The sequence below is a fragment of the Phalacrocorax carbo genome, chromosome 3 (genome assembly GCF_963921805.1).
Source record: "Phalacrocorax carbo chromosome 3, bPhaCar2.1, whole genome shotgun sequence".
NCBI lineage: Eukaryota > Metazoa > Chordata > Aves > Suliformes > Phalacrocoracidae > Phalacrocorax > Phalacrocorax carbo.
In genome coordinates, this window is record NC_087515.1 from 68,874,951 (window position 1) to 68,894,370 (window position 19,420).

The following is a 19,420-nucleotide window of genomic DNA, read 5'->3' on the forward strand; positions in this document are numbered from 1 at the left end:
CAAAAGGAGCTCATGCATCAAAAAAGGGAGAACAACTGATAGCTTATCAGCCTCTAGGCCAAGTAGGGGTGCCCATCCCGTATTGCGCTCATGCAGACAGAGAAGCAGTTGTCCATCCAGCACAGAGGTAAGTTTAATTCTTACGGCTGTGCCATAAGGGCTCACAATTTCTGCTAAACTCAGAACATAGTAGAAGCTAGTCCAATCCTTCATAGATCTGGTGTTCACTCTGTGAAGGCTTGTTATAAGAAGCTCCCAGCTCCTGCTGAATTAAGGACTGTGTAGGAGCCAGGAGATGCTTCTTTTCACAGATTCTTCACTGCCTCTGACAGAGACAGTATCTGTGCTTAGTTCTGAATTTGGGAGGGCTGAGATCATGGAGCTGCTCCCTGTTTTAGAGGGAAAACCTTGATTCTGCTGGGACCAGTGGTTAGGAGCTTCCTCATTCTACTGGGTGCAGAACTGAGCAGCAGCTCGGAAAAAATCCCTCTCATTGCAAGCACCTCCCTACTCAGAGTACAATGTTTAATTGTCCAAGACCTGGTATTAAAGGAATCTGATTATATAATTTTCTCCTTCTACCAATATTGAAGATTTAAATTCGTAAAGATGTACGTTTGTTGACTGCAGCATCACTGAAGGTCCTCTTTTTTTTTCCCCCACAAGACTGAGTTAAAGAAAAATTCCTAACAATGAATATGTGATCTCTCCATGTCATGATTGCTTCCTGTTCCCTGTTAATCTCGTACAGCAGAATCACATTGACTTTTTTACATTTAGGTTTTGGCTTGACCCCAAGGAACAGTTGTGACAGGCGCATACATCTGAGGAAAGGTTTTGCAGTTTCTGTTGCAACAGAGCTCTCAAAATATTGAAGCCAAATTTTTTTGAAGTCCCCATTGTAGTTACGACTGGTGCCCTGAAAGCATTCAGAAGGTGAGTTCTGACTTGCCATATAGGTTTAACAATAAAGCCTTGAAGTTCTCAGCAGGATCTTTTTTTTTCCCTAAACACTGCACATAGCAAGCAGAGTCACTGCTCCAACAACACTGCAGTCTAAGGTCCTTCATTTTACATACTGCAAACTCTACAACTGAAGTGAAGTGGAATGTCACAAGATATAACAAAAATATACCCAAGACAATTGCTAACCTAAGAAAATTCAGCATTGCTACAGGCTTCATACAAAACCCCTTGTAACTCCTTCTTTCCACTTCAGCTTGCTATGGTCAAAGCTCTTTGGGAAGGATGAGGAGGGAGCAATACATGCTTTGGCTTGTTTACATATTCCTGGTATGCATGTGTAAAATATGAATCAAGTAAATACTAATGACCTCAGTCTGCCTGAGCATGCTGGGTACAGATGAACTGAGAAAAGGCTGCTCCTGTTCATCACAGCTCAGCCATGTTCTGGATTGGAACTGCGGGGTTTAACTAAGAAAACAGAAAAAATATACGTCTTCAAAACTGTAGTGATTATAGGCCAGTCAGCAATTGCCAGCTGACAACTTTCAGCACAATAAACACTGAGATGTATTTATTACAGTAAAAATGAGTAATGCATACGGGAGCATCAATCATTTAGAGGACAACTCATTAGTAGTTACAATAAAAATAAAGATCCATAAGCATTAGAGAATATTTGGGAGAATTTTTGTCATATTTGACACTATACAAGAAAGCTGGCAGCATTATTAAAATTAGCTTGCAATCATTACTAATTTTCTTATTGGCTACTGACTGTTTCAAAACAGAAGGGAAAGTGAGGCTGAGTGGATTACTCGAGACCAAAAATTACAACGAAGTCTTCATCAGCAGAGTAGTAAGGGTATCTGTACATGATGATCTAGATGGTCACTCTAGCTGGGGAAACAATCCAGTTATTTACTGTACTAATGCAAAAAAATTTAGAATTTTTATGATCTGTAGTAGACCATCCAGACTCTTCTATTACTTATGTATATTTAAAAAAATCTACTTTTTGGATATAATTTTCCATGCCCTAATGGCACCCTAGAGAAAACAACATTTTTCTGTTCTAAGAACATAATGAGAAGTGAATTTTGTCTGTTCCGTTCACCTGTAACTATCTTTCTATTGTTATTTAGCAGTAAACAAATTCTTCCCCTTTGTACAGTGGCTTTAAAAAATATATTCTCTTTCCATTCTACCTGTAGCTTTCTTAAATATAACTGTAATAACACAGCACCGAAAAGTGGCATGCACTAAGCAATTGAAAAATGACGTGTTATGAAAAAAAAATGTAACAACCTGGTAAAACAGATTTTCAGCTTTATCAGAAATAGATCACTTTAATGAACATGCATGCTCCTCTGGATTTCTTTCTGCCTTTTACTGCAAATTTTCACTCTAAAATCTTTAGAATACTTATAAGGCATATGTTAAAATATAGATGTTATATTTAAACAATAATACTTTACAATATTGTGACTAAAGTATCTCTCTAATTGGATTTAAATATGCATTATTTAGCTTTCATGTCATACTGTGTTGTGACCTTTCATAGAATTTGCCAAAAATTCATTATTCAGATGGTTATTCACTTTCCTAACTATTAACTATAACATACTAACATTGGACAGCTTAATCACACTAGGTTTTATATTACTTACAACTACATTTTTTCCAAACATAGGTGATTGTATTTACATGTATTTTCTTTAAGCTAGGCCATTTTACCACCTAACTAGGGGTTCTTCACACTTCTGACAGGTACCATGCCATTGCAGTATTTGAAATAGAACTCTGCAAATGAGTAAAAGTAGATACATGCACACAGCTCATTTGAAATATTGAATGCAAACAGGATTCTGCATATGACATTAATTTTCTGTACATTAAGAGTACTATTACTATTACTATTATTATTACTATTAAAATTTCATTATGACTGAGGCTAATCAGGTGGGAATTTACTTAGTATTTTGGAAGTGGTTGATGCATACAATATATTGTTTACAGGACCAAATTCTCAGGTGCATTCTCACCAAATTCTCCCATCTCCATTCAGATTGGAACAGATAAATGTTCTGGGAGCAAGGAAGAAAAACTTCAGGGTTTCCCCAAAAGACATTTCTAATGGTTCTTTGACAATACGATGACTATTCAAGCACATTAGGGCCTGCAGCAATGAATCCATATCAGAAGAAAACAGCTGTACACTGAAGCCTGTGACATACTAGGCAGTGTTAAGCATGGGCAAACTCCCACCAAGTCTACGCTCACCACACTCCCTTCGTCTGCCAGGCCCTCTGTGTCCAACACGGGCTACAAAGGTAAAGAGCTTATTGATCAGGCTGGTTTTCCACTGTGGCAGGGGCATTGCCCTGCATTAGCAGAGGCAGGTTTGGAGTAATCAGGGGTTGAGGAACATTTAAACAAAGGGAAAATCATACAGTGAGAGCAAATAGACATAAAGTGTCTACTGAAATATTTTTTTGCAATTTATGACATAGATGTTATTGATGTGGTGTCAATAGTAACAGACTAGTTCCTGTGATAGGAGAGATTTAAAGTACCTCCAATCTCTTCCTATAGGTGGTTCCTATTTTTATGACTAAAGGAAATAAATCTTTTCATTTGATACCTCTCTTTCAGCAATGACACAAAATGTCCATATGTACATGCAAAGGACTGTTTTTATGGTGAAAATTGATTATCTAGTTAAAGTAAAAATGCTGCTACAGGTAGTGTAGACACATTTCAACACCAGCACATGAATATATTGCAGTTAAATCAGAGATTATGGAGAACCACGTCTTTCAAAGCAAAAAGGTGGAAAATTTGATTTGCCTGCACACAGCTTTTCCCATTCATACTGAGGATTTTTAACCTTATTATCCACACAATGAAATAGTCTGATTAACAAATTGGAAAACGATTACAAATGAAAACTTGCACTTAAGCTGTTTTGTACAAAGAAACGCTGCCACCTTGGATATGCAAAAGACTTTTCAGAATACTGATAAGGTAAATGACTAGTAAAAAACATACTAAGCGGTGCCTGAGATTTAAAACATTGGCTAGTACTGGAAATAATGTAGCAGGTATTCAGTATGTTGAAAAATAAAGTAGTTCTCCTTTAGATGCCATTCTGGAGAACATAGTCCTTATTTTAAAATTTTGTAGCTGTAACACTTATGGACTTAACTCGTGATTACAATTCTCCTTGATATGTAGGCCACAAAATGGATTACAAAGCATAGTTATTTCAACAAAGTAGCTACTTACTCTATTTGTGTTCATTTTGCTGTAGTTTAAAATGGAGCTTAAGATGTACGATAATTCAGAATTAAGTCCTAAACTACATCACACTGCAGGACATTAAAACTTTATTTCCCTTAAGTACACTAAGCTTTTCATCAGTGAACCAATGCCATATTATTAACATTATAGAAATAGAAGCATTTATGCCTATATTCCTAGTTACCTCTCTATTCATTTTCAAAGAAGAGTTGTACCTGGGAGTCAGGACTAATGCAAAAGCACTGAACTCAATAGTCACATTTAGAAGCTTAGTTCTGCTAAGCCCCAATCACTCTCTGAGAGCTGATCACAACCATTAAGTTGAGGGAAACAATGTTCTGCACTGTGTAGTCCCTGACTCTATGTGCCTAATGTCTGCCTCTTCAACCACTCAAAGTAGCCACACATTTCATTCTTGACCGATATGATACCTTCAGCCATTTTTACCACTTCTTTGGCTTCTTTATTTTTCCAATTTACTTTTAAAATGTTTGCATTTTGTTTGAGCTGTACTAGCTGATCTTAATATTAGAGAGCTGTACATATCTGGGTATTGAGGTAAAGACAATGCATTCTGTGGGGAAAAAAAAAGTCTGTTTTGGTATCTACTCGCCTTGATGTTACATGTCCCTCACACAGGCACCCCCCCAGCCTGCCCCAAAATGGAAAAGCTCCAGTTAAAGTCCTATAGCAGATAAAAATCAGGCAAAACATTACAAGCAGTTAATCGTGCCTTGTCATATATTCAAAGATGCACAGATTAAGAAATATTATATTCTGTGGACTTAATGGATCCCTATCTGTATCTATCTGTATTCTACTTTAAAATGAACAATGATGGCCATGAGAGGAAAAAAAAAAAGATCTCAAGAAAATGAGTTCCTGCTCAACTGAGGGATGTGGAGGAGAGGAAAATGCCTTACTTCAGTCAGGATTTACTAAATGTTCTGGAAAGGTTTTGCTACCTGAATTTTTTCATAAGACATAAGCATACAGTATCATGGGAAATGAGATTGTGGGCTCAAAACAAACACTATCCAATTTCATGGAAAAAAATCCAAACATTCATAAAAGACAAGACACTTGGTACATATCAAAACTGAAGCAGGGCAAAGATACCAGTTCTTTGTTCCTGGATATATTGTACTGTCAATTCCTATGTCTTTTAAGTTCCGATGGATGGTTGTTGAACCAACATGACCAAGCAAACCTTGGTAAAAACTTGCTGTGTGACTCACGGCATAGAGCATTGCAGTTGCTGGTTAAATATTTAGGACAACGCTAAAAAATTCACTAAGAGCAAATACTGTCACAACAACAGTGACAACCTGTAGCAAAACTACAGACTTTAAAAACCCATAAAAAGTAACCCCTTAAAGCTTCATTGTCAGTTTTCAGGTTGCCTATTAAAAAGTATTGAGAGTTTTCCTAACATCTCAAGGCTTGTGAAAAAAACATGGACCAGAATGCCAAAGTAGTAAGAAACCTGGCAATTTTCAAAGAAACCCACACAACTGACAGATGCACAAGCAGGGTTAAATTTCTGAAATACAACAAACACAATCAAAAATTCTCCAAAACTACATTAGTATACGTACAAATGCATTTCATGCCATCACGCGCATGCCGATGTTCACAGCCAGCACACTTCCACCCTGTGAATCCAGTCTTGCAAGTACACTGCCCAGTGACAGGGTCACAAGGGACAGGCAGGGAACCGTATCGATCACACTCACATTCCTGGCAGGAGCCTCCTGGAGTTTGTGGGTTTCCCGTGTAGCCAGAAGAACATCTAGACATTGCAAATACAAAACCAGGTTTGGCCAACTGAGATGCATAGCGTACTACAATGAATACTTGGCAGGATTGTAAACAAAATGTATATGAACCTTTATTCATGAACCATTAAAAAAAATCTTCGGTGCTTTATGACTCAGAATGCATTTATAGAGGGAGAAATGTTGCAAACTGATAATAACTTTTAACCAGGACATGGAACAGTCTGGATAGAAGGAGTATGCGTAAGTGATTCCACACCTCTAACAGTTTTCGGTTAAACTTCTATTATACCATGACAAAAAGGTTTCTACATTAGCAGTGTTTGGTCTATAGACCTTTTCTTTCCCACTAGCCACTTGCATTCTGCATTAGAAGTGAAATCTCATAGTAGACTCTTGATAATCTTGATCATCTTAATACCGCAGCGTTGCTATGGATGGGACAACAGCTGCTGTTTAGATTTTTAATTTGCAATTTGCTCATTAATATGTTTATATGTGTCTTTCACAGTCAGTGCCCATGAGGACACAACAGTCACTAGAACAAAGGGTATGAGTGACATCAAGACACACAATAAGCATGGTATCTAATTTTAGATAAATCTCGTACTTTTCAGTTTAACTTCTGAGGCCCAGGGACACCACCCCCCCCACCCCACCCCCCAAATCAGAAATTAAGACTAGGACAATATCTGTGATATAAGTAACACTGATTATCAGTTTACAGTGGGTGTACATAAAAATTGCCTATTATGGCTGAGCTTTAGCAACGTATAAAAAGGAAATAACTTATCCAAAGGCATGTATTTAAACATTAGTAAACATATGCTTATAGTATCGAAGGACATTGCTCTCCTTTGTGTCTTGCCTGCCTTTCATTGCCCCTCGTTCTCCTTTCTCCTACCTTTCACAGTACTGGCCTTCATATCCAGGTGGGCATGCAGTACACCGGTAATCACTAGGTCCTTCCGCAACACAAGACGGGCTAAAACTAAAACAAAAGCAAATAAAAAACTTTTTCCACTCTATTGCATCATTTCAACTCTAGTCAGCTGTGCAGAAGGGCTCATGGTAAGCTCCACTCTTAATGTAAATGGCAGCATTTTCTCATCTGTTTCTAAGCACCTGTGGGAGATCCTTCCTTTCGATTAAGAATTTTGTGAATGCCTTGCTGTGATACTGGCACAATTTAGACAAATGCTGGAAGTGCAGAATCAACGAGGTCGTATCAGAGGGGATGGAGTCAGCAGTGCCCATGCTGTAGGTCTGTGTGATTGAATGGTGCTGTCACAGTGGTCAAGAAAAGGTAGTAATGGGAAGGATGTGAAACAAAAGATTAAGAAACTGAGCTAACAAACATCCAGCCTTTCCAGTCTGATTTAATTTTAGTTTGAATAAAAAGAGATAAGCTGGGAAGAGTTTACTCAGAGGTAACACATAAAGAGGGAGAAACGAACCAAAGTCATAGCCATGTGGAACCTTCCAAAAAGGCATTGTCAGATGATCTTCTCAAAGATGTACTGAAAAGACTGACCTACAAAGGAAAAAACAAACCCTAGAAGCTACCTTCTTCAGGATCAGGCAGGGGATATATTTTAATTACAGAAGACACTAGATTATTTATACTAAGCCACGACATAGATGAAGAACTAGTGACTGCAGTGTGTACCTATGGGAACTGTGCAAAGTAGCATGTTGCTGCAATTAGTGCATTAAGTGCCTGCACAGACAATTAAAACAAAAAAAAAGGGTAGGGGAAAAGAAGTACAGACTAAATATTAAAATGGTGCAATACTGTAAAGCTCTTTCAGCTCTTTGTGGAAGAACCAGAAAAACACAGACGTGGTTAGCAGTGAGCCCAGAGCTCCTTCTCGGTGCAGTATAGTCAGCATCCTACTCTGATTTCCTTATAATGCATTAAATCAATAGTGCTTGAATGAGTATACAAAATTACACCTTTGCAAAAAATGTAAACAAATTGATCAATTACTCGCAAACTCATTATCCAACACATTTTCAGCTCTATAAAAGTAGATCCACACCCCCAGGAACAAACATTAGTGGAGTTTTGTGAAATTTCACATATAAAAATAATTGCACTATACTAATTCACAAGTATTATCATGTCAGTCATGCCATAATAAGCTAATGAGATAGCTCATTAGCTATCTGCATGTCATGCAGATTATGATTACTCAGCTACCATACAATAGCTGCAGGTAGTTAGATTTTTTCCATAACAGTATCTTGAAGAGCTTTCACTGAGCTGCACAACACATATAAATTCAAGGTGCAATACCCTCGTTTTCCACCTAATTCTGTAGCTTTATGGAATATATCTATCCATCTAGGCCTATCCATTGAAACATTAGGCATTTAGTCTAAGCCAACTGTCCAGCTATCCTCTACCAGCAGTGCAAAAATGCACAGACAGGCATATACAGACATTTGAAACACCTCCTCCCCCACCCTCCGTCCAATGGTGTTTTCCTTCAGTTTTAACATGGGTGAGATATATAGTCATCTGACCCTGCATTTATTATACAGGGACCAAAATTGTTGATGACTACAGCTAACAGGAGAAATCCTGTCCGTGATGTCTAGAGACATCTGAGTTAAGCTCTATAAAACCCAAGCAGTTCTGTTTCTGGACACACTCAGATCTGACTGTTCTCTTGACAGCACTAAGAAATTGGATCACTCTCTCATGATTAAGTGTATTTACTAATTTCAGACTAGGTGTTATTCACTTATCTCCTATGAAGGCTTTTGACAAAAAAGCCTCATGATCACATCATGTGAGCATGACACAAAAGGCCTTGACAACAACTGCAGCCATGCAGGCCATGTGGTTGCATGAGGTATTGGCACTTTGCTTGCTCTCCCTTCCTCAGGCAGCTCAGCAATTTGAGTGCACATCCAGGACACACATACTACCTGGAGTCCACACATTTCTCAACTGTAGAGCACTTCAGTGACACCCACACCCTGTGTTTTACCTTAGCTTTTAGATAAAATACTGAAGTCATTTCTGGAGCACAGTGTGGAGAATATGTCTAAATTCTTGTAGCAGCATGCCATCACCACCCAGGTGAAAAGACCTGCTCATTTTCTGATCTGACACCTGTATTTCTGGGCAACCAAAGGTTCTTAAGCCCCAGAAAAAAAATAGGATTGAATGATATTTTCAGCACCTCCTACTGCCAGTCAGTAACAGGAAAAGTTTTTTCCAGTGTGTTTGCTGATGTGCAAAGCTGAGAAGCTTGGCTGATCTTGTTCTTTGCAACTTGAATTTCCTTTCTCCATACTAATAGGTAGAACATGTAATCAAGTTGTGAAAAAGGGTACAACTCAGATAAACTTGCAGTTAAGACCACATTATAACTTCCTGAGATAAAGGGTATTTCTTTAAGCCCCTTTTATAATTGTTTGGTTGTTCTCAGTTTGGTATTTATGAGGTTTGGAAGTCTTCTTAAAATAACTTGCCATGGATGAAAGATCATGATGTGTTTAGCTACTGATGTTTGAGAAAGGGATTTCCTCCTTCAAAATAAACCTCAGACCACCCCAAAATGATAAAATGAAGAAGAAAGAAGAAGAAAAAAAATTTTCCCAGACATAGTGGCTGAAATACTTCTAAAACATCCTAAACATCAGAGAAAGCACAGAAAAATGGTTTTAAGGAACATTTCCAACCTTTCAAGAGAACAATCATGAAACAAACCTTTTCAGAGCAGTCCTATGGTATGATTCCAAATATTATTAAGAGCTTCTCAGCAAAAGAAGAAACAAATCTCAAGTGCTAAAGTATCATTTGTTGGGAACACATGCAGAGACATTGTGGCAAGGCTCATTAGCATAAAGCAGCCAATAAAATTTATGCTGCAATAACTATATTGCTTTTAAATTATTCTATCTTTCACAAATTGCCTAAAACTCATGTAACATTAAATAAGGAATCAATAAATTCCACAGTGGAGCAAGAAAGGCACTGTAACACATTTATACCAACATAATATATGAGCATAAGACTTTTTACAGCTCCCTTGTGGCTATATTGTACTTCAGTTCTGCTCTAGCTTTGTTTGTGAGAATAACTTTATAACACACATTCATTATCTGTTGAGTATTGAATTTTCTAGCACTTATTAATTTATTCATCACAAATTAGCAAGAGAGCAATTCCCGACTTTTAAAGGGAGATCAATTAGCAAAAGTAGATACGAAATTTTTAGTATGGCTTACATGATGCACTTCTCCTGCAGCCATCTGAAGAAGGACACAGTGAGCCCAAAATGAAGTTCTTGCTTGCTGCAAAGGTAATTCTGATCATGAGTTTGCTTACTTACTTGTTACTAGAAGTGGATAGGGGACAAGCACAAGGCTGACAGTCATCCGGAGAGCCTTGGACAATGCCATAAAACCCCAGGGCACATCTCTCACAGTGGTGACCAGCAGTATTGTGCTGACAATTCTGCAGAGGAAGGAGCCAGAATAAAAGCTGTATTTGATAATTACAAGAAAGCAGACAACATTTTATTCCCAGCCTCAGGGATTCAAACTTATTTCGATTCATAATTTCTCTCTCCCTGATATGATATGCAATGGGACCGCTTGCTTAAAGCATCTGTCAAATGCCTGCTGAGTTATATATGGGTTTACAAGGAGGAAGAATGGAGGCTTGCAGCTAGCCAGATGTATCCTATAGAATTTCCTATTCCATTCATCCTTCTTCCCCTCTTCTGTTCCAGCCGTTGAAGCAGGAGAAATAATAAATTAAAATTCAATCTTACTGTATCAGGTCACACATATTATTACCTATAAGAGCAGTGTTGTGTTTGCTATACGACACATGGTACATTGCCTCTTTCGTTTGCAGGTATTTAGTTCTTTTTACACAAATAGTAATTCAGCAGCAATAAAACACTGCATAATCTGAATTCTAGAAAATCAGAATGGAAAACTCCAAAGGTAGACGGTTTGCTTTTTTGACCCCCCTTTAAATTTGACACTTAAGCTCTTTAAACAAAATTGGATTAAAATATTGTCCTATTATTTTTTAGATCAGTTACACAATTTATGAATTTTACATTAAGATTAATCTAGTGCATAAGTTCAGAAATATAATACCTGACAAACTGATGTTTCAGGGTCACACATAGTACTGTGTCCATGACACTGACATACAACACAGGCGCCTAAGGTCTGAGCAGGTGTCCTTTCTGCAGGTGAAGATGGAAGCCTATAAAATCCTGGAGAGCATGACTGCAATAAAAAAGATGCAGAAGAAAACAGATCATTACGGACTGGACTAGGTATGGGGAGCATTGCAAGCTCATCTTTCCAATCACCAGTTTTTACAACTTGTGAAAAGAACCTGACAGGTTTCCAGCTGTGGTACAAACAATACACAGTACTTTACAGATAACAAGAGCCAGCCCTAATTGGAAACATTGCTGAAAAATCCCTGGAGCATGCCACTGGCACCAGGCTTTTCATACTACAGCCTGAGAGACCTTTCATTCAGATGCAGAACACCTCACTGTTCTCACTGTGCACCAAGCATCATTCCTTTCATTTCTTAAGAATAAGGTTTGTTTTTGAAATAAATTTTTTGCATGGACTGTGGAGAGCAAGCATGATGGTTCTGTTTCCTTCACCCCTGGTAACTTTTTCAGGTTTGACAAGCTAATATCTGCCTACATATCGCCTGATAGATAACAAGCAAAAGCTGAATGATGATAATCAAAAACTGGCTGCATGGCTCCATTATTTATAGATATATGATTTAAAGACCATAAAAGTAGAGAATTCAAAATATTAAAGGTTTTACATGTCTTGGGACTATTAGCCCCATATCAAATTTATCTGTCACTAAGTCTCCTCTGCCCAAGCTTGGCAATAAAATTCTGAGAGGAAACCAAAAATTACTGCCAAAGCTGACACATGCAAAATCAAGCACTTGGTCTTTATTTCAGGCTTATGATGCAAATGTATGAAAGTGTCTACATAGTCCCAGAAAGCACACAGCGACGGTAGCATAAAAATACAAACAGGACCGTTTTGATAGTTCAGACCATTAGGGGTAAGCACGTACAGACAAGTCACTCGTCCCACATAAAAATCCCACCACCTAGTGGTGCCAGGAGCCTATGAAGGCTGTCTGATGTAATTTCCTACTGTTGACCACTATTTCTGCTTTTTGGAAAGAATGTCGAGTAGTGTACTTTTCACACAGCAATAAAATAGATGCAAAATAAACAAAAAAGACTCTGGAGTAAGTAACTTTTTATGATCAAAAGCAGGATTTTTCAGTCAAGCACTAGCTGACATCCTGGATTCTATTCATATGACACCACTCCGACAGTTTTATAATCATCGCCAAAACCTCCAGGAGTCTAAGTTATGGAAAAGGCATAAACATAATTATTTTCTTTAGAATCACAAAGAAAGTAATTTAACTCACTTCTGCTTTCCACTTTTATTTTGACTTAGGCTACATTAAGATCCCTGAAGCATAGAAACAGACTATCTGCTTTTTCATGGTTTGTGAAGAATTCCAATTTAGATAAATAATCTCAAATGAAAGTAATTTTTTTGCTAAGTACAATTTCCTCATATTTTGCTCTCTCTCCATCCCCAGAAGAGTCCTTCTCCAAACATAAAATGGTATAAAGCACAGCTTTACAAGTTCTGAGTAACTTTAAGATCGGGGTATAAATATATGGTATATCCTCAAACAAATCTAATCTCTAACTGTTTTTTCTGATAGGCTATTGACACTCTTCTCATCTATTTTGATCTAAGCATTTCTGAGATGAAACGCGACACAGACAAAAGATGAAGCAGACTACATTTTCCATTACTACTTTGTAAGATTTTCAGAAGTAACCATTAGGGAAACTCTCACCAATGCTTTCTAGCCTGCTACTGGATTAAAAAAAAAAAAAAAAAAAAGGAATATAAATGTCACTTCTAGTAAAAACTGCTGTGCACAGAGTCCTCACAATGCAATTACAGGATAAATCAGGAAATAGATACATATACCCTGTTAGCATTTGCTTAAAAAATGCCTGGGTATCAGATGTGTTTTTTTCTCCTGCTGAAATTAAATAAACCTTTTCAGAACACACCGTAACCTTCACTGAGCACTCTAAAAATAAACTAAGTTACGAGCATGTGAAGACTGCACAATTAAGCACAAAGTATGAAGGTTGCAACTGAGACATTTATTCCAGCCCCTGGTGGGTGTGAATTAAAATAAAGTTGTAATTACATTATCATATATTTTTCTTTGAAAATGCAATTTGTTACAGTAAATTAAAAAAAAAATCTGTACTTCTGAGCAAATGCTGGAGCCCGTTAATTTCTCATGTGTGTATTTACACATATCCAGATGTATGCTCTTATCGAAATAGTGTGCAAAGAAAGACATTTCCTATGAACTCACTGTTCCTGTTGCCTCATTTTCTGCATAACACAAGCCTGTACAACATCTGAAAGGAGCAGATTTCTCGCAGATAAGACGGCATATTTCCCTTCACTTATTCACTCAAAATTTTCTCCCACAGCTAGCTTGGGGAAACCCTTTACAAGATCCTACTTAGTCAAGGAGTCTGAGGACTTTGCAGAATACTCGAGGCGTTGTTCCCTGCTACTGCCACCTAGCAATTCCAACAAAGGCGTTTGGAATTACTAGTCCTCCTTAATAATAAAAACATGCTGGTTTGCACACAGAAAGACTGCCAGTCTCATAATCAAAAGCACACACAGTCAAAAATTTTGTCTGTTCTGCCAAGTGTTACACCTTGAACACTTCCTCTGGTACCTTTATAAGATACCTTTTACAGATGCAAACAAGTCAGCTGATTTTCTATAAAACGTGGGCACTTTTGAAACATGCAATCTTCAGCATGAAAATATTTAGATAAGCAAAAACAATATATAGTACATTTATAAGGAGCACAAGCTCACCTAGTTGACCAACACTTTTCTCCCAGTGTTCGGTGAGTTAGAAATTTACCAAACTTTAACAGTTCAGGACAAAAGTTTCCATTCCTATCAGATCTATTTTGTTTTATTTTAAGACAGTGATTCAACTGCTTCTAAAAATACAGCAAAATACACTAACAGGACCGTGTTCCAGAATTTCTGCTCTTTTTACAAGCAGCTCCATCGCTTACATAAAGGGTATTGAAACTTGACAGGAGGCAAGCTTTTGTCTATGGACTGAGCAAGATCTTACGGGAGTCCTATACCACCACTGGAAGAATAATTGTGGGAGAGTAAAATGGAAAAATATTTGCCAGAAATCAGTGGTCCTTTCCAATGTATTTTCATAAATCCACTTGAATAAATCATAATTATTGAGAAAACTGACAGTTTGAACGTGCACAGTAGACATTTCCTGAAGTTTTGAATACATCTCCCATGAAGCTTCTTTCATGAAGCACAGACGTACCATAGGATGGTTTTCATCTGCATTTTTAATATATTTGCAGTGCTATTTTGAGCATTCACGCATGCAAAATGAAAGCAAAATGGACAACTTTCATCCTATTAGTGTTGGTCCACAAAAGTACGCTTTTGGAACAGTTTCACGAGGAAAGATCAATGTGAGGAATCTACAGGTTCTCAACTATGAACTGCCTTTTTGACCAACTGTTCAGAATGCACTATTTCAACTTTTGCTTTTGAAATTACCTCTTTTAAAATTTTGTTGTTATTTGGGTTATTCATTATAATACAAACATTTAAGAAATCCAAATTATAATGCTGTTTAGCTTTTTTCCCAAACAAAATACTTCAATCAATCATACAGATATTAAATTTTTTAATGAGAATTTAAATGCCAAACAAGGCAAATTTGAAAATCTGGAAAGGCTTTACAGAATTTTAAAATTCTGCATTAGAGTGCTTGTTGCTACAACTTTAATAATATTTTTTTGTTTCGTTTTCATATTAATTTTTATACTTTATTTGGTCAATTTCATTCAACTGATAGAACTTTAACTTTTCAGGAATAAGTACAATGTAACTTTTAATTATTCACTATTACAAATGTTAATTTGCAGTTTACTTACCACTGTCAATAATTTATAGAATCAGTTGGGGTTTAATTTGACAGAGAGGTTTCCTGCGTTTTTCTCCACAGATTCTGTGAATCAAGGTTATGCTAAAATGATGCATACAGTTCAGCCTTTTGGAAGATACGGTATTGTAAGTTTATTGTGTATTATGGCCTCACCGTAACATGATAACATAGTGCAATCTGTTGTACACAGTACATTACAATATGTTATACCCTTATGTGTCCAAATAGGCTTGATCAGCCAGTATCAGTCACACAATTCAGCCTCAGAGATGCTGGCCCAGTAAAACGCACTTTTCTGTATTCTAAGTAATCTAACTCATTGCCATGGTTTCAGTAGCATATTTGCCTAAAGCAAAAAAAAAAAAAGCTTAACTTTCTTGTGAGAGACATCCCTGAGAGAGAATGAATGACAGTTATTATGTTAAGGCAGAATTGTTGCCAGTTAAATGAATTCACATTCTAATTACTTATCACACTTTACTAATGAATGGACTGAAGAAGGTATAAAGACTTATTGGAAGTCAGGTTCATACTGTACCTCACAAGACAAACCAGAGTAACCCACTGGGCAGTCACATTTCTCAATAAAGGAAGCCTGAGGAGTCATCCCAGACACAGTGCTGCCTTCGGCAACTTCCATTGAGATCTCAGAAATCCTGAAAAAAAGGAGCAAACATCTCTAATGAGATTAGTCAAGCACTAACTCAAACCCAGTTAATTCATTGTCAGCTGGCATGGGAGAAAATGGTTTTATTTGGGTGTTTGTAGGGTCTTGATCTACAGGACACAAACGGCGCTATTTTTGCCTCTTCTCAAGAAACAACAAAGCTACCACAACCTACAATCTCATTTTCCATTTCTAGGCATTAGTATAACTAACTTTTCTCTCCTGCTTGATTCTCTCCCTTTTTAAAATCTCTTTTCAGCCAAACTATTAACAAAAGCTCGTATTTGATTCCTCATTTAGAGGGACTCATTAAGAAATTGAAGTCACATATCAAATGCAGTTCCAATTCATAATTCTCATAGGTACGACAATAAAATTGTTCACTAAATGAGCCTTTAATGAGGCAACCATTTAAAAAAATAAAATCTACCCTCAGGAACTAAAGCAACCTAACAAGCTCTAAAGCTGACTTCAGAGACATTGGACATTTGCCTTTTTAGCAGGAATTTTAAGATCTGTAGCCAGCTATCCTTTTTTTTTTTTTTTTTTTTTTCTTTTAGGATCATTTAGACACAGAAACAAATAATTTCAAGCAAACAAGAAATCCTACTACAGAAGTATCTGCTAGTATCAGAAAGGGATATGCTTCATGGTAGAGCCTCTGACATTTAAACTTTCCAAACATTTGTTTGACTGTATCAATAACAATATCCTTGCCTCTCAACCACTCCGTCTTTCCAGCATGCATGCTGACCTGCCAAATAGGGTTGAGTACATCATGGACAAAGACGACAAACATAGCATCTAACGAAATACACTTGATCCTAATGTACCGCAATGCTGTTCGTTTAGCTTACTTCTTTATTTTGGTGGTTTGTTTAAAAGAATGCTATGATCTGGAAGCCCTTACTGTCTTTGAGAAACAAAAAGGGTAGAATAGTGTAAATTTTAAAGCTTCAAATATATTGCCAACTTAAAAGAAAATGTTGACAAACGTGTGACTAACTAGCTGAATAAATATCAAAAAAGCAGCTGGAGTCTATTCTTTACATGTCTTGTGCGTAGGGCTAATGCAGAGGAGCTCACAGAACTGCTCAACTCCTTCTCATGCTCATGGTCCATTCATCTACTCCCAGACCTTGATTACTGAGTGACTGAGTGACACTCTTCTGTACATTGGCATATAGGCACCAATGTCAGGATGACTGTAGGAAAAAACAAATGCCTACTGCTGATCTAGATGAGAGTTTTGTGATTGAGGTTAGGTGACCTGTACGTTTTGATACCTTGCATCAGTGCAAAACCTCCAAATCATCTAGTGCTTAAACCCTGTGTTCCCTTCTTACTACCTGATGAAAGAGGTTCAGTGGAGCAGGGAAACTGAACAAAAAAAAGTCCAAGTAAACAGCCAGGTCAAAACAGAAGACTGAAAATAAAGAGGGCAAAACCATTCAGATCTGATATGTCAATGTAGGCTTACATTGAAATCTCTGTACATTTAATGGAAAACTAGAACGAAATCTGCTTCTCCATCATCTTCAAGGCTGAGGCAATGGTCTGTGTGCTGCAAAAAATCTCTTTACTGTCAGGAAGTTGTATTTACATAATAATGTACTCTGGGACCACAAAGCTACCTGTTGTTTGTGTGAAAATGTTACTTAAGGAAGGTCAGGCTTGGCTGATTCTTGGAACATGTCTAATAGGCAGCAGTCCAACAACTGCTACCTGATCAGTATCAGGGATATTGAAATAATTCACAGTCAAATTGAAAGCATACTTCCAATTCAAACTAATTTATTATCACAGTCTAGTTGCCTGAAAAGCAAAACAAAATCTAATAGAAGAAATGTGTCAATTTAGAGCAGTGAATGTGAAAATGAGGGCAACAACATGAACAATACAGGAGAAAAATGTTTGGCTTTGGATTCTGAGCAGAAATCTCTAAATCACTAGTAATGCTGCAGCTTTGAAGCAGAAACAACATTAGCATTGCTGCTAGACTATATAGCTAATACAGCGCTAACGCTGGAACTAGGCTATTTTTATGCTTCCAACTGCTACTGCTGCTTTGACTTTATTTAAAATGCTTTTCCTGTAGTTTATCACTTATCTGCAGCTTTTGAACTCTGCAGTTGAAATTAAGGCACTATTAAAAACCTTAAAAAATTTAAAAATACTTAATATATAATATTTTCCTCCTCCCATCCACAGTTTCTTTTGTTTTATACTTTTCTACTATGCAGAGTCAGGTAGAAAAAGAAGCTTTATTGGATTAGAACAGGGCCCTTATTTAGAAAGCACAACACACTATTTAAACAAATGCTTTATTATAAGTCACTTAATTCAAATATATGTTTAAAGTTGTGCATAAATATTGTCCTTTAGAGGGTGTCAGACTATTTTTAATAAAAGCCTTCAACTCTTATGCAAGCTAATATTCCACTAACCTTTAAAAACATTTTGGGGGATTTATTTTGCAGTCTCAAGCAAAACTTCCTCTGAAATCATTCAAGGTGCTAACTTGAAAAAAAAAATTAATACATTCTTGCTGTTTATTTTCTACTTAAAGTCTCAGATGCCATGTGACGAACGTCACCTATATAACTAGGCAGATCATAGAAATCTATTGTAACATAAGCACTTCCAAAATAAAATGTGGTGTGATACGCAAGGTTATGACTTCAGATGGAGAGTTACCAGAAGGAACAGATGAACTCTGCGCTAAGTCCTGCTGTCATATAAAATGTCACATTCTGAAATGCGATGCTGTAAAAATACATTTTGGTTCTTTAAGTGCCACCTTGCAAACCTGCCCTGGAAGTGCAAAGTCCTCCTCTGTTCTGTTATATGCCTCATTACTAGGTAGCCTTGATAAAATGGTGGTGTATTATAACCCAGGTCTAGTGCAGTCACAATGACCATATGTATCTCAGATCAAAATCATTAAAATAGAGGTTCATTTTCATAACTTATGCTGCATGAGCATTCAGTTTTTGCTTCCACAGCTGAAATAGTATCTGTAGTGCATGAAGGGAAGGGAAGGGAGAAACAGATACAAAACATGGATATGCTTCTCTAATTTTCCATGTCACACTGGAGTTACTTTCCTATCTATTTCCATGGGAATTCCCTGTGCTTGCAACACAATACCCTAAACTGACTATACCAAAAATAAATGAAACCCACGTAAAACATTTATGGCATGTTATTAATATTTAGTATCTATCCAGTGCAAGTTTGATGAATACTTTCTGTAAAAGATACACTTTAAATAAAGCCAATAGCAGCAACAATGACTATGTTTTCTGTCACACAATGCTGCAACACTACATTATACCTGCCCCTACTGTTCACCCTCATAAATCCCAAAGGTCATGCTCTTATAGACCTATTTGTAACCTAGAAATCAAGAAATAATTTTAGCCTATCACTTACATGACAGAATCATAGAAATGACCTCTGGAGACCTTTGGAGTTTATCTTCAATTATTTCTGTGGCCTTGCTAATAAATTTTGCTTGCAAATGATACTGTGAATTCGCTATCAAAAACTTTTAGGAACAGTGTATATAATCTATTCCAGAACTTCTTTACCCTCAGGAATTTTTCTCTCATG

General features: G+C 37.0%; 1 protein-coding gene across 2 annotated transcripts in view; it reads right to left on the bottom strand.

The window, feature by feature from the left end:
- Positions 1-19,420, bottom strand: part of LAMA2 (laminin subunit alpha 2) — a 380,736-nt gene that overhangs the window by 97,484 nt on the left and 263,832 nt on the right. For both annotated transcript variants that reach the window (XM_064447317.1, XM_064447318.1), the window contains exons 28-32: positions 15,677-15,794; positions 11,175-11,309; positions 10,394-10,518; positions 6,949-7,035; positions 5,865-6,058 (exon numbers count right to left, since the gene is read on the bottom strand). In XM_064447317.1, coding sequence (XP_064303387.1) covers positions 5,865-6,058; positions 6,949-7,035; positions 10,394-10,518; positions 11,175-11,309; positions 15,677-15,794 — 659 coding nt within the window. The remainder of the gene's footprint in view (positions 1-5,864; positions 6,059-6,948; positions 7,036-10,393; positions 10,519-11,174; positions 11,310-15,676; positions 15,795-19,420) is intronic.